Source organism: Lissotriton helveticus, chromosome 8, assembly GCF_964261635.1.
Source record: "Lissotriton helveticus chromosome 8, aLisHel1.1, whole genome shotgun sequence".
NCBI classification, from domain to species: Eukaryota; Metazoa; Chordata; class Amphibia; order Caudata; family Salamandridae; genus Lissotriton; species Lissotriton helveticus.
In genome coordinates, this window is record NC_136069.1 from 379,305,015 (window position 1) to 379,320,594 (window position 15,580).

The window sequence follows — 15,580 nt, forward strand, 5'->3', positions numbered from 1 at the left end:
ACTTCTGGGACCCACTAGTACAGTACCTGCAATCAGCGCAGGAGGAGACAGATACACCATAAGGGCAAATTAAGCCCTATAACACCCAGAACTCACTAGGGAAGGCAAGGACACTAAAGAGATGAGATACGGATATAATGTATTGTACTAGAACACAGCAAAACAACTGTATGCGACATGGCTATGGGGTAATTTATTCATCTATGCATAAGTGTAATGTAAAAAGTGCTTGATGTCTTAAATGTGAGCAACTCTGGCAGTTTAGGGCTAGGCGCACAGCGAACGTTGTTGGTTCTTTGTGTACATTTGCGGGTGTTTCAGAGATTTTTGAGGTGCTCCTGCAGGTGTCGCAACTGTTCGAGTGCGACTTGAAGTAGAAACGAAGTTGAGTATGCTACTAGAGCGTAGGCATATCCCTGCTGTGGGCACACTTGTGTGGTTCGAAGGCACCAGGGATGGTGCGTCGAATTCCAAAAAAGTTCAATTCAAAAGTTATGTATTGAAGTTTTCAATTTTTATTCATTCCATTCGTTTCTCATGGCAATTCATATTTTTATCATATGAAACATCACGGTAAGTAAATGATCATTCCAGCGTCATATAATGATCATTTACTTACCGTGATGTTTCATATGATAAAAATATGAATTGCCATGAGAAACGAATGGAATGAATAAAAATTGAAAACTTCAATACATAACTTTTGAATTGAACTTTTTTGGAATTCGACGCACCATCCCTGGTGCCTTCGAACCACACAAGTGTGCCCACAGCAGGGATATGCCTACGCTCTAGTAGCATACTCAACTTCGTTTAAATGTGAGCAACGCCATGTGACCTTTAAGCTATTAATATGTAAAATGCTATGTGTTTGTGATGACATGCTGCTGGATGGACACAAAAAAAAAAGTATATTTGTTGGTCTGACTGTCGGATGACTTCTTGTTGCAGTTGTTCAATCTCCTCATCCCAAGAGGTCTCTCATACCTCCAGGGCATCTACCCAGTTGCCAATGTCCGTGACCTCTTTCCGGACTACTTGCAGCTCACTCGTTAAGTCTCTCTTGACTGCTAGGATGTCATCTCTAAAAGTAGACAATAAAGACTCCAAGTAGGGTCGTGTGACCAGGGCCTCCAGATCCTCCCCTGCGGGTGAATTACCCCGTCCCCCACCCCCCGTCCAGGGAGCAAGACGGTTTCACCAGCATGTCCTTGATTGAGTTTCCTTTTTTTGCCTCACCTACGCAATCAACCAAGGTCTGCCTGGGCCACTCGGGCGGGAACAGGGGTACTCTGTTAACTATGTCGGACACACCACACAGGCCCCTCAGACCTGTCAAGCACGATCTGTACCAACTAACGAACAGCCGGCTCAAACCCGACGCTCCAACATACAACCCATAAGTCCAGTGCCGATAGGGGCCCCCCTTGCAGATCACCGGCCTTCCAAGCGGATTTCGTGGCTCAAACCCCCTCAATACTTACAGCTAGGGCCTCCACTGACACTCGCACCTCCAGCTCTCTCTTCAGCACTCTGGAGCCGTGGGCCTTGACCCAACTGATCAATGGAAGGGAGGGGCCGCTCCTCTGTTCCTTGCGACTACTGGGCTCAACAGCACTCACTTGCCTTCACTCTTATTCCTTAGCCCACCTTCTCTTGTGGGGCAGCTGCCAGTCTCTCCGGGCTACCTGTGCTCGGGGCCCATCCATGTGCTCCCCTTCCTCAAGGCCCCCAACAGCTCAGGTCATCTTCTGAGTGCAGAAGCTCTGCTAGCCACCAGGTCTCTGCCCGAAGGGGGTCACGCAGGCCCACCAGACAGTCCGGGCTGTCTCACTGCCTCCCCTCGGCTCCTCTCGATGGGCGCTGTCCAGTCCACCCCTCCTTTCAACTCTGCAACAGACCACTGATGCCTGACTCTGGCCCACTTTCATCTATGGACCATCCGCTCTCTCTCCGCCAACCTACCGCAGGCCCTCCTCCTCTCTCTGTATCAAGTGGGCCCACGATGCACACCGGGCCCCCGGCCACCCACCGCCAGCAGCGGCCTACAACATAGGAGGTACCTAGGTCGGCTCGCACCACGGAATCAGGCCGCTCTCAAGTGGCTCCAGGGCTGACTCTCCCAGTGTGGCCCACGGGCCTGTTGGATCAGTTTGGTGCTAGGCCCTGCAGTGCTCTTCACTTCTCTCTGGGCAGCAAAGTCCTCCATCTCCCTTGCGGAGGGCCCCTTCCACAGATCTCCGGGGCCATGCTGAACCTCTTGATTGACTGTGAACCACTTCTCGGCTCTCACCAGCTGCCGTCCGCTGACGACTCCTCCTTGTCTCTTAGAAATGGCAGATCAGGCGCCACCGCAAATCACAGTCGGGAAAGGCTCACTCACCCCCGGGGCAGCCCCACGTCAGCTCTTCACAGATCACTCCCGTAACGAGGCGGGGACACGCCTTGGCAGCCGGAGCACAGAACAGCAATAAGGGGTCTCGGCCATCCAGTGCGCCAGCGTGGGCTGGCAACAAGAGCACCGCAGCCCGCTCCCTCCTCGAGTTGCGGCAGCCTCTGCAGCTCCTAAATCTCACTGGAGGTGCTCCTGCTTCATCAAAGGCCCCCCTTGCTGTCCTCACTGCTTTGCCAGTTCTCTGTCCCACTTTAGCTACCCGTTGCGGGGGGTCATCGAAGAAGGCCGGGTTGCGCCAGAGCCGGAGGGACAGAGATACACATTCTACTAGGTCGCTATCTTGGCCACGCCCGTTAAAATCTGTTTAAAAAGAAAAAACAAAACTTCTCTTGTTCTTTGTGACTGTAATTCACCTCACCAATTGGTCATGATGATGCGATTCTATTCATTTTGCAAATTCACACGAAAGTACCCAGTTACTGAGTTCAGTCACAATTTCCTGAAGCTATTCTCAATTCATATGCTGTGCACTATCTGCAACCTAGTAGTTCAGTCTGAAAGTTTTTCTGCCTTCACTAAGTTTTTGTCCTGGCCATGGACTTAGGCAGAGTACGACTCACCATAACGCCAACCATAAGCGCACACTGCCCCAACGTGTGATCTGTATTCTAGATTATTTTGTTTACTGCTGAAGCAATAATAACCTCCTTCTCTGGGGATGTGGAGCGGGAAAGTCATGTGTGAATCTAGAAGAACATCACGCTGCATAACCACTGTCACAGGTAAGCAACTTGTTTCTTTTTTTGTGCGAATCTTGTTTACATTGGCATGCTTTGCATCAATTACCTGGCTGTGTTTCCCCTGCCCCCCGAGTTTAAAATGTAAAGTTTTAACTGACATTTTGGCCTCACTATAAACGTTGTTTTGGGTTGACGTTCTTCGTAGGATTAGTATCTTACATAACTTTGCTCTATGACACCCCTCCCCCGGGGGGTCTGCACGCTTATTTCAGGTCACGGAACTGTGAGGACATGCTCCCAGGCGAGACGCCAAACATCAATGCACCAGGGGTGAGGTGTCCCTGGGCCTCAACCCACCGGCAGTGCGGCTTTGAGCACATGTGATTTTAGGCTGCCATCCAGCCCCCCATATTTCCAGTGCTAGCTCTGCACTGTTTAACTCCCCACGGTGCTCAGTAGATCCCAGCCAGAGAGCTTAAGCCTTTAGGGTGATTTCTGTGGGGATCCCTCACATTTCCTATGTGATGGACCCCATGGAGGCGGCCCAGGGGGAGGAGGACCAACTGGTAGCACTTCCTTGGGAGGATGATTTCTATAATGCAGTTGCTGCATCGATCTACCGAGCTGTGTCGGAAGCCATGGCTTTTTTGGAGGAGCAACTCTCTTGATAATTTTGGTTCATGCCTGCACTGTGGGGGTTCCATCAGGACCCCCCCCCCCCAAGTGCCTGCTGGGAACTTTTCACCTCCCGGGGCTGACCCGTTGCCAGTAAAGCATTGTTGCAAAGGTGCCGTTGACCTTGATGCCTTTGACAGGCTAAAACAGACTTTCCTGGCTCGCAGTGGTCTTCCCCTTGTCCACCTTCTTGGGATCAAGCTGGCTTGTTCACAGACACTGCTGCCCTAATGTCCCCCGCCACTCCTGCTGATTATACCCATAGGGACACGGACCATGATGCTGGTGCTTCCCACCTCTTGTTGTCCTCCTCCCAACCCCGCCCCCAGCCACAGACAACCAGGGGACCTGTTCTGATATGTTGGACCCGGATAAGATCCTTCATCCAAGGTCTTCCGAGTGAGCCCCCTTTGAAGAAGCGGGCGAATAATGTGGCGGGCTGCATTTGGAAGCTCCTGGAAAAGGAATCCCGCAATTGCCTCAGGGAGGAAGGCCCCCATCCCTTCCTTGAAGGAAAGGTGGCTCTTACACCAGAAAAAGCCCCCGAATGGCCACCTTCCTGTGAATATGATTAAGCACTCAAAGAAAGGGATAGACAGGTCCGGGAGGGCATGCCAGGACAAGTTCCTGGACACCCTTGGCCCACTCACTGAGATATTTGACATGGCAGAAGAGGCAAAGTATTCATGTTCCTTAATCATCCTCGAAACACTGTCCACATGGGAACAGCGGGCGATTATATTTTAAGGAAACACAAACTGTGCGTTATCAACTAAGCGGTACCGCTCCTGGTTGATAAAGGTCAATACCAAGCTCGGGAACTAGGCCGACTATGAAGCAGGGGCCATAGCACAGGGGAGGCTGTTTAGGGAGCCCTTTATGAAAGAAGTAGGGAAATTCGTAAACACATTCCCCTCCCTAGACAAGCCTCAGTCCTTAATTAAGAGTGTTTACCTCCTGTGTTTTCCACAGGACCAGTCGAGGTAGGGGGCGCTCGACCGGCCACTCCAACGCTCAGTACCCTCCCAGAGGTCAAAGCTCCCGTCAAGGTCAGGACCAGGCCAGATTCTAAACATTTTACCCCACCAGAGGGCGGTGTGGCAAAGGAGCCAGAGGCATGGGTGCCTCCACCAATTCTCCCTTCTTAGAGTAGCAAATTTTTTCACGGCTTGGACTTCCATTACAAGGGATGCCTGGGAGCACCTTTTTGTATGTCGACTTTTGAGGGGCATTAGACTATCTCTCCCTCTAGAACCCAGGCACTCGGCACTCTGGGATGTAAACCAGGTGCTTAACCTATTTCTGTCAGGGCAACCAATTGATTTTTATCCCGAAAGGAGCTTTCAGTGAAACTAGCCATGCTGCTTTGTCTGATCTCCTGTAGACTAGTTTCGGATGTGCGAGCCCTGGACATCACGAGTGTGGTATCCTGCTGCTCAGCCAGAATGACTGCTTGATAGAATGTTGGTGTTTGGAATGTTTGCGTGCGTGAATCTGTTGGTGGATGGGCTGAGCAGCAGGGAGGCTGCTCCTGGTGGGGCTCATGCCTTCCCTCTTACTTGGGATCTTACTTACTTGACTACTCATTCTACTATGTATCCTGCTACTCAATAAACCTACATGGAAAATCTACCTGGCTTGGAGCGTCCTTCATTATACTACAACGGGCCATACCTTTCACCTTTTGGTGTCACGTTTATGGTCTGCAGAAGGATGGAGTGTGGTACGAAAGTCATTTCATACCCGGCTTTTCCTGATTCTCCTACGTTATGCATAGTGTGGTGACTTAAGGTATATGAGGAGAGGGCTGCAGAATTCCGCCGTCCGGGTGAGCGTCAGTTCCTTATCACGTGAAGAAAAACTGCATAAGGCTGTGTCTTCTTCATCTATCACCAGTTGGGTAAGATGGGTGATGCAGGAGGCAGGTGCCCATTCGCCACATGGGGCAATGGCCTTGAATGCGTTTACTTTAGGTGCCTGTTTGGAGGATGTGATCAACGCCATCGACTAGTCTTGGACTCTACCTTTAAAAGGTTTTGTTTTAAGTTGGTGCTGGCTATGGCTCACTTGGTTGTAAGTAAGCTTTGAACTAGCATAATCCCTTCCTCCGGTCCTGACATAGAATGAAAAATGTCCTAGATATCATAACGGAAAGTTTCAATTCTATTAAGGACTTGGAGGCATGGATTCTCCCACCAGGGGATTGTGAATCTGAATGACTCTCCCCGTGACGAGTAAGTACTAAGTCTTGATATTTTCAGTGATATCAATTTGTTGCTGTTCCTTATCTGTCTAAAGTTTGCATTTGCTTCCAGTTACCTAAGATGATCACTTAGTCCGCAGGTTTATATTATTTATTTATTTGAGTTTTATATATCGCTGTTTAAACCTTAACCATGGTTTGTGACTAAATTATGTCCTCTTGGTTGTAGGAATGGATACGAGTAAACAGGAGAGGAGGTGTGAAGGAAGACGATGTAACATCTGTACTTGTGCGTTGAAAGAGGCTGAGTGGACACAGAGGATGTATGTTCTGGAACGTGGCTGCAGGACTGACTGGAGCTTGGGACTGTTCTCCCATTTAAAATCATTTTCTTGTGGCATTCCCAAGGTTTCATGGGAATGGTAGTTGTTATTAAAGTTTGTGAAATGGCTGCTATTCAATAAAGTGAGAAAGAGATAGCCTAATCCTTACCTCCAAGTCCTTAATAGAATTGAGACTTTCTGTCACGATAGCTAGGAAATTTTTCATTACAATGCATAGAATGGTTTACTTCAGTGTACAATACTAATCCCTACAACAGACAATAACTAATAAGAAACAAGTTACTTACCTGTAACTTGGTTCCCCAGTATTGGTAACTTTCATAGATTCCCATGCTTTTGTATCATTCCCTGTCGTCGGAATGGGAGTCTCGGTAATAACAAAATACCATAGAGTAGGTACAAAAGAGAGAGGAAAGGCCTAGGCCTCATTCCCTTTTGTAGCATATCAGCCTCTTTTTGTAAAAGAGACCAAATATTAGGCATCAGCCAATCAGAAGAGCCTCACCCCTGGAACCTTCCTGAAGGAATCTCAGAGCCTCAGATTTTCGTAGCCGTTGTGTGCTAGACACCCAACTTGCTGAAGGCTGAGCTTTCCCCGGGGAGGTGGGTGGGCGCATGGGAATCTATGAAAGTTACCAATACTGGGGAACCAAAGTTACAGGTAAGTAACTTGTTTTCTTGCCCCATTATTGGAACTTTCATAGATTCCCATGCTTTTCTATCAGAATAGCAAGCAGTAAACCATCATAAACACATTTTGTAAATAAGTACTGTATATCATCACAAATGAAATCACAAAATGTGTTACCACTGGAAGGTGGGATAGAAAGGAAAGCTCACCAATCACTGGAAGAGGTTCCTCAGGACAGCCTGGCCCACTGCTGCATTATCCTGCTGCAATGACTCTAAGCAGTAATGCTTAGTGAAAGTGTGCACGCTGCTCCAGGTAGCAGCCCTGCAAATGTCTTTTATAGGCACCCCCGCAAAGAGGGCCGTTGAGGATGCCACTGATCTCGTTGAGTGAGCACGTATCCTGCCCACCAGAGGTTTTCCTGCTATGTTGTTGCAATGCAGAATAGCACTTGAAATCCATCTGGAGATCCCCTGTTTGGACAGAGGGAGACCTTTGCTGGGACCACCAAAGGCGATGAACAATTGCGAAGTCTTTCTAAATTCCTTGGTACGGGCCAAGTAGAATTTAAGACATCGTTGTAAGTCCAGAGTGTGCAATGACTTCTCAGCTGGAGTGACTGGGTTTGGAAAAAATGTCTTTAGAATTACTGGTTCGTTCAAGTGAAAGTCTGTGGGAACTTTAGGAATGAATCTTGGGTTCGTCCGCAAGATGACCGTGTTCTTCTTGAACTGTAAAAACGGCTCCTTGATAGTAAGGGCCTGCAACTCTCCCACTCGCCTAGCCGATGTCAGGGCTAAAAGTAGGGCCAATTTCCATGACAAATATTTCAGGTCTGAGCGGTGAATTGGCTCAAACGGTTCCTTCATCAGTTGAGCCAGGACCAAGTTCAAATGCCAAGTTGGAGGAGGAGGTCTCACTGGTGGATAGACCCTGAACAGGCCTTTGAGGAATTGCTTGACAATTCTTGAAGGCCACAAAGAAGGACCAGAGTCAGCTCTCCTGAATCTGGAAAGTGCCGCCAAATGGACCTTGATCGTAGAATGGGTCAGATTAGACTTTGCTAGCGAGAGTAGGTAAGGCAAGATCTGATGAGGTTTTGACGTAAAAGGATCAACCTTTTCCTTCTTACACCAAATACAGAACCTTTTCCATTTTAATCTGTATGTCTTGTTTGTTGAAGGTGCTCTTGCCTGGGAAAGGATGTCCTTGATCTCCTTGGAAAGAGGGACATTCATGAATTCTCGCTGGTCAGGAGCCATGCAGTCAGGTGCAATGATCTTGGGTCTGGATGACACACCTGTCCTCCGGACATGGTCAGAAGATCCGGAACCTCCTCCAGCTGCAATGGAGGGACTAGTGACAGCAGATGTAGTTCTGTGTACCAAAATTGTCGCGGCCATGCTGGCGCTATGAGGATCATTTTGCATGGTTCTGTTTTCATCTTCCTGATGAGGCGTGGAATCAGGGGAATCGGTGGAAACGCATAGAGAAACCTCCCTGTCCAGGCTAACGACAGGGCATTGCCCAATGAGCCTTGATGGTGGAACCTGGTGGCGTATGAGCAGCACTTCTTGTTGGTTGGCGTTGCAAAAAGGTCCACCGCAGGTGTGCCCCCTGTCTGAAATAGTAGATCCAGAACCTGCTGTTTTAGTTCCAACTCGTGACTGACTGATGATAATCTGCTCAGTCTGTCGGCGCCTTCGTTCAGCACTCCTGGTAAGTGCTCCGCCTTTAGTGAAATTCTCTGAAGAATTGACCATTCCCATATCTGCTGAGCTTCCCGCGACAAGAGGAGTGATCTCGTTCCTCCCTCCTTGTTCACATAATGCATAGCTGTGGTGTTGTCCGTTCTGACGAGCACATGTGAACCCTGGAGTCGCGGAAGAAAAGCTTGAAGAGCTAGCCTGATCGCTCTCAGCTCCAACAGATTGATATGCAGTTTTTGCTCGCGAGGGGACCAATGGCCGCTGACCTGCAGGTCCTGCATCACTGCTCCCCATCCCTCCAATAACGCATCCGTCGTCAGTATTTGAGGCGATGGTACGCTTGCGAAGGATAGACCTTGGCACAAATTGTCTTGAAGTGACCACCAAATCACTGCCTCCTTCATCTCCCGAGTGACAACCACCTTGTCCTCGAACGATCCGTGCACTTGTTTCCATTGGAGGTCCAGTTGTTCCTGCAGGGGACGCATCCGAAGTCTGCAGTGTGTAATTTAGGGGATACATGATGACATCACCCCTAGCAGCGACTTGTAACTGCGTACAGAAAGACACCTTTTTACCCGAAGGTTTCGTGACAACCTTTGCAGTTTCTCTATCCTCTCTTGAGTAGGAAACGCCCTAGAGAGCTTTGAATCTAACACTGCTCCTAGGAACCGTGCTCTTCTTGAGGGCATCAGCGTGGATTTTTCTCTGTTCAAAGTGAGCCCAAGATTCTGGAACAGATTGGTGCAAGCCTGCACAGCGTCCTGCGCTAACCTTCTGGACGGAGCCTTCAGTAACCAATCGTCCAGATAAGGGAAGACCTGGAAGTGGCTCCTTCGCAGAAATGCCGCCACCGGTGCCAGCACCTTCGTGAAAATCCTGGGGGCAGAGCGAAGTCCGAACGGCAGAACCCTGAACTGAAAATGGCTCTTGGCTACTGTGAAGCGTAGGAACCTTCTGTGTGCTGGGTGAATCGGGACATGGAAGTACGCGTCCTCCAGATCGAGCGTGGCCATGAAATCCCCCGGGCTGACCATCTTCAATATATCCTGTAGGGATATCATCCGGAAGGATAGGGGACGAGATAGGTATTTAGCTCCCTGAGGTCTAAGATGGAGCGCCATTTCTCTAGCGTCTTTCTCACCAGGAAGAACCTGGAATAGAAACCTTGGCCCTGTTGTTTGGAGGGAACCGGCTCTATCGCCCCTTTGCGGAGCATGTGTTGTACTTCGAGCCTTAGGAGACGCAGATGTTTAGACGGAACGGCTGCCGGGGGCCTGGGTGGAGGGACTTCCATAAATTCCAAAGTATGTCCTCGCCTTATGATGTTGATCACCCAACGGTCCGATGTTATTTTGGACCAATTCTGAGGGAATTTTGACACCCTGCCTCCAACTGGAGATTTCTTGGAGGAGGGAACAGTAGGCAGAGCCAGGAGGCCGCTATTGGCGCTTGGACGTGTCCCGTCCACGGGCAGCCTGCTTGCCCTTATTGTAAGGCCTCGAATAACCCGAAGATTGGCCTTGCCTTTGCTGGTATGACTGGCAATTTTGCTGGTATCCAGAGCTGTTCGAAGAATAGCGTTGTTGCTGTTGTTGGTATGAACCCCTATAACCACCTCCTCTGCCTCTCGAACCTCTGAAGGGAGATTTGCGATACTGGAGGGTACCTAGAGACCTGGCTGTTTCTGTGTCTTTTTTGATCTCTTGAAGAGTATCATCTATTAATTTCCCGAATAGGGCTTCGCCATCGAAGGGCAGATCAAGGACCTTGTTCTGAATCTCCGGTCTAAACCAAGTCGCCTTCAGCCACCCTTGGCGTCTCAACACCGCCGCTCCTGCTAACGTCCGAAAAGACGTTGTCGCGATGTCCATGGCACAGTCTATAATTTCCATGGAGACCGCTTCACCCTCCTGTAAAGTCTTCTTCGCTTCCGCCCGTGACTCCGGTGGAAGGAGTTCCAGATATGGGGCTACATCGCACCATAATTGGCGATCATATCGTCCTAATATTGCTAAAGCATTGGAGGCACGTATTAGTAGGCTAGCCATCGATGAAAAACGCTTGCCCGTGTTATCAAGTCGTCGCCCATCCTTATCAGGAGGGGCCGTTAATGGAGCCGAAGGGTTCCGCGACTTCCTCTGTGCTGCTTGTGAGATGACAGAGTCAGGTTTTGAATGGCCCGTCAATGCTGCCGGTCCATCATCTGGTGCTTTATATTTTTTATCCAGACGTGGTAGCACAGGGACCACCGTCGCTGGGTTTTTCATAGCTTTCAAACCTTCATCCCACAAATGATCCACAATTGGAATCGATCTTGTCGTTTTGCGATGTGTTTCCTTGAAGTCATATAAGAAACATTCAGTGGTTTCCACGGGCATTGCCAGCTTAAATCTTCCTGCTGCACGTTCCATCAGTTGGTGAAAACTGCCGATGTCAGCAGGAGGCGAATCTACCAAGTCTTGATGAGGTGAAGCTTGGTCTGGGATGATGTAGTCATCATATTCATCCCTATCCTGATCCGAGTCTTGGTTACCATCAGATGAGTCATCATCATCATCATCCCCCTCTGGGTGATCGGCTGGCTCTGAAGGAGCCTGAGGTGTCGGCCGCTGAGGTTGAGGTGGCGTCCGCGCCGGAAGTACCAAAGGGACTACAGATGAGGGGTTCCTGACTGGTGTCGAAGGAGCAGACCCACGTGGTGTTGGTCTTTCCGCTTTCGACTTATAGTCCTGCAGCATCTTGTGGAGGTCATGCAGGAATGTGGTAGGTACCGAAACCATGTCCTGTGGCACATAGCCCTTAGAGTGGGCCACTTGATGATATTCTCCTTCTCCTTGGTCATATGCCCCATCCGAATCAGTCTCCTGACTCTTGATTAGTAGCTGAGACGGGCTACTGGCATAGTCATAAACATCCTGTCCATCTTCCTCAGATTCTTCTTGATTCAACAACAAAGTTGGCGGTAAATTGGTCACTTTTCCTGGGGATGTCATTTCCGGAGTGATCCTCGTCAAACAAATCGTCACTCGTCTCTCCGTAGCCAGTATCGTAGATGGCTCCGTCAAAGCCGGAGATATTCTCGTCGACGATATTGGAATCACATATGTCGTCGTCGACACTGCCGTCGACGAGCCCGCCGACGTAGTAGATATTGTTGTCGTCGTCGATGCACTCGTCGACGACACCACCGTCGTCGATGCAGTCGTCGTCACTGCCGTCGACGATGATTGTTTCTTCGTCGTCAATGGTAATGAAGCCGTCGACGACGTCTTCGTCGACGATGTCGTCGTCGTACTTCTCGTCGACGCTGCCGTCGGCGCTACCTTCATCGACGACGAAGCTTTCGTCGACGATTCTCCCGTCGACGGGACCAATTGAATTTTGGGCTTCGTTTTCTTCATCGACGGACCCACCGTCGACGATGTCTTCGTCGTAGAGGACTTCGAACTCCTCTCAGAAGAATGTGATGAGGGTTTCTTGAAGGCTGGGTCTGTCTTCTCACCCTTTGGAGGCGAAACCAGTTCTGCCTTATCCTTCCCACTGCGGTGGGGGGAGCTTCATGAACCCCGGCTCTCAGACTCTCTGGGGGTCTGTTTTGAAGCCTTTGAGGGGCGCCCAACAGAGGAAGATGGGGAACCTCTACCCCTTTTCACTGACCTTTTTGAGGAAGCAAATGAAGACGATTCCTCCTCATCACTGGAAACTCCATGTTTCCTCTCCTTTTGCCTCTGTAGCCATGTAAGCGTCTTCCAGCACGATCTCTCAAGGTCTTGGTGGAGAGAGTGCGGCAAATTTTGCAGTCTTCTGCCTTGTGATCCGGATAAAGGCAGTAAATGCAATCCTTGTGTTTGTCCTCCACAAACAGCCTCTTCTTCCCACAGGTGGAACAGGGCTTGAAAAGAGCTTTCTTTTTCTCAACTTCAGACATCTTGGTGAAAAGGAGAGATTTCTGAAGTAGAACTGAAGAAATCCTGAGAAAAAACTGTAGAAATCTACCTGAAAGAGTTGAAAATAGAGCAGAGCTCAATGGAGACTCCCTAGCACAACGTGCGGTAGAAAATCTGAGGCTCTGAGATTCCTTCAGGAAGGTTCCAGGGGTGAGGCTCCTCTGATTGGCTGATGCCTAATATTTGGTCTCTTTTACAAAAAGAGGCTGATATGCTACAAAAGGGAATGAGGCCTAGGCCTTTCCTCTCTCTTTTGTACCTACTCTATGGTATTTTGTTATTACCGAGACTCCCATTCCGACGACAGGGAATGATACAAAAGCATGGGAATCTATGAAAGTTCCAATACTGGGGCAACACTGGAATAACCACTAACCTTGGGTTCCAGAGCAGAGTGCTGCCCAGCGTAAAGCACTTAAACGCCTCAGGGGTAGTACGTGCTATATAAATGTAATTACAATTACAATGTGCTCACAGATGCTTGCCCCCAGAAAGAATACCATAAGGCTCTCACGCACCAATAACTGCTCTCCCAACATTTCAACTCCACCAAGGCACTTGCGGCGTGTGCTCAACACTGCTATTTAAGGGGAAAAATAACCATTAAATGTTGAAATGGACTACATCCTAATACGGTATAACACCCAGTAATTTCCTAAAGCTCCATAGCGACACGATTGCCAGATAACTTAAGAGTGGGTGGTGCGCTGCCCCTGCAGAGCTAATGCTCATTGCCAAATTCGAAATCCTCTCATCCGACCGAGGATAGCCAGTCATTTATTTGCTGACACACCACCAAAATGCCCTAGAAGCAATAGTTATGTAATATAAAAAGGCGCTCCTGCAACAATGTTTATTTATGTACCATAATTGTATAAGTAATGCCAACATGTATGCAGTCAATCCACAAAGAACATAGTAGTGCCGAACATAGAGCGTTTAAGGGCTGTCACTATGTTCCCAAAACAAAAGGAACTCGAGAACAGCAAGGGACAGGCAGGATTTTACTACTGCAAAACTGCTAAAACAGGGTAGTCATAGGACAGCCTAATAAAAGTTGGAAGTCTGTGCGGCTGGTACTTACCCATGGTAATACTCATGTGAGCGTTGCAACATTTACAGCAAACGATCACCTGCATCAAGGCAAACATGCCTGAAATGGAAGGGTGCTGAAGGTCACGGGACGTGTGTGATGAGCTGTGTGAAAAGCGGCACAACTCGACCAGCGAGTTTCCACGTTGGAGCAGGAGAGGGTATTGGAAAGCTGAATCACCACATCACATCAGCTTGAGCTTCAGCAGTGCATGACAAAAGTCACGTCTCAAGTGAAATTTCAAGTGAAACCAGGGAAAATGCTCGCAGGCGGACCTCTCCTTATGATCGGGGACGCCCTCCCTCCCGAGCACTCGGACATGAAAAAGTTGGTACGGGGTTTAGAGCACAGGCATGTCCCAAATACCGGGTGGAAGTTGTCGGATTAATCAGGATTTCCATCAAGTCCCTTAGCAACAAGTTTGGGATCTGGCAACTAGCTGGTGGAGCTTCTTAGTGCCCCACAGAAGGAGCCAGTCAACATGGCACAGTGAGAAAGCCCAATCCCCAACTGAAGTTTTCTTTCAGCTTTTTATTCCGAACTAAGGCACAATCTCTGGGTGGTGATTACGTTTAGGTCACCCATAGACATAAAGGTCATTGTTTTGTGATCCATATACCGAGGTAAAGGGTGAAGGATGACTGACTGCTTCAACCATGGTCTAAAGTGACAGACTGCACCGCGAATGGAGCATATCACAGTTCAGCTGCCCATTAAGTGGTTTTTATCTTCCACATCCTAGAGTGTGGTACAGTTACACTCTAATGTAGAGGTATGCCACATGTTGCAGTTTTCTCTTCACATTCAATAACATTATTTATGGTCAACTAGCATGCCCCAAAATAGAGAAAAATAACCAAGAAAATGACCCGAGACAGATTACAGTTTGTGATTCTCAATATATGTACGTTTTGTTAAGGATGAAGCAACAAATCAAGTCCAATGGTAATTTAAAACTTCCACTTGTATATCACTATTTTATGTGGTAAAATGAACTTTAAAATGTCAAGAGTAAAAACATTTAGTAAAGTATAGCTTGAAACTGAAAGAAGGCTCAAATACGAAAAGCAACAAGCTGGGTTTGGTGAGAAAATGGGCGCCTTTGACATCTGCTATAATGTGCGGGGTAAGGGTCCAAGTCCTGGTCCCAGGAAGACCAACTCAGCCTTCTGGACTTCCTAGGTCGATAAACTTAGCATCAATAAATTGGGTATTCAGAATGCCTATTATTTGCAAAGCTAGGGTGCAGAAACGAACTCTGAAGCAATAAATACAACATTATCAATTATCACATATAAATGTGAGATGTAATTAAGGGGAACTAATCTAGTCCTTCCGTACAAAGGCTCAGCATTGAACTACTGGAATACAAAGAATTAAACTCTTGACTAAAGGTGAGGTTTTTATGGTCTACTAATGTACGTTGATACAGTAACTCACACGAAATTAAGAAAATTAAAGTGAGTATGTTTATGTGAATACTTGTAGAGTGCCATTTAATTAAACGTGAGTAATTAACTAAATTCTATTTTAAATCTTCCTCCAGCATTAAAGTTCAAAAAGCAAAAAATGTGATCAAACTTGAAAATTCTCCCGATGGTATCCATTACGTTTACGCACGTGCTCTAAAACCTTCACAAGGTAAGAATACCATGATAAAAGTACCTAATTCGTACTATCAACCAAAAAAGAGCTTACTTGTGTCGGACAGTTTGCACCGTTTCAGATGCTACGCTTTTAGTAATGTTCTTTGCCGCACATTCCAAACCCTGCCAGACTGTTGCAAATCCTGCGAAGACAAAGCACTACATTGCTTACACCAGCAGTTCCATTTAAAAGT

At 48.2% G+C, this 15,580-nt stretch overlaps 1 protein-coding gene across 2 annotated transcripts in view; it reads right to left on the reverse strand.

Annotated features, from left to right (window-relative positions):
• The window catches only part of SPART (spartin), a 343,637-nt gene that overhangs the window by 61,069 nt on the left and 266,988 nt on the right, over nucleotides 1-15,580 (reverse strand). For both annotated transcript variants that reach the window (XM_078657185.1, XM_078657184.1), the window contains exon 7: nucleotides 15,439-15,529. In XM_078657185.1, coding sequence (XP_078513311.1) covers nucleotides 15,439-15,529 — 91 coding nt within the window. The remainder of the gene's footprint in view (nucleotides 1-15,438; nucleotides 15,530-15,580) is intronic.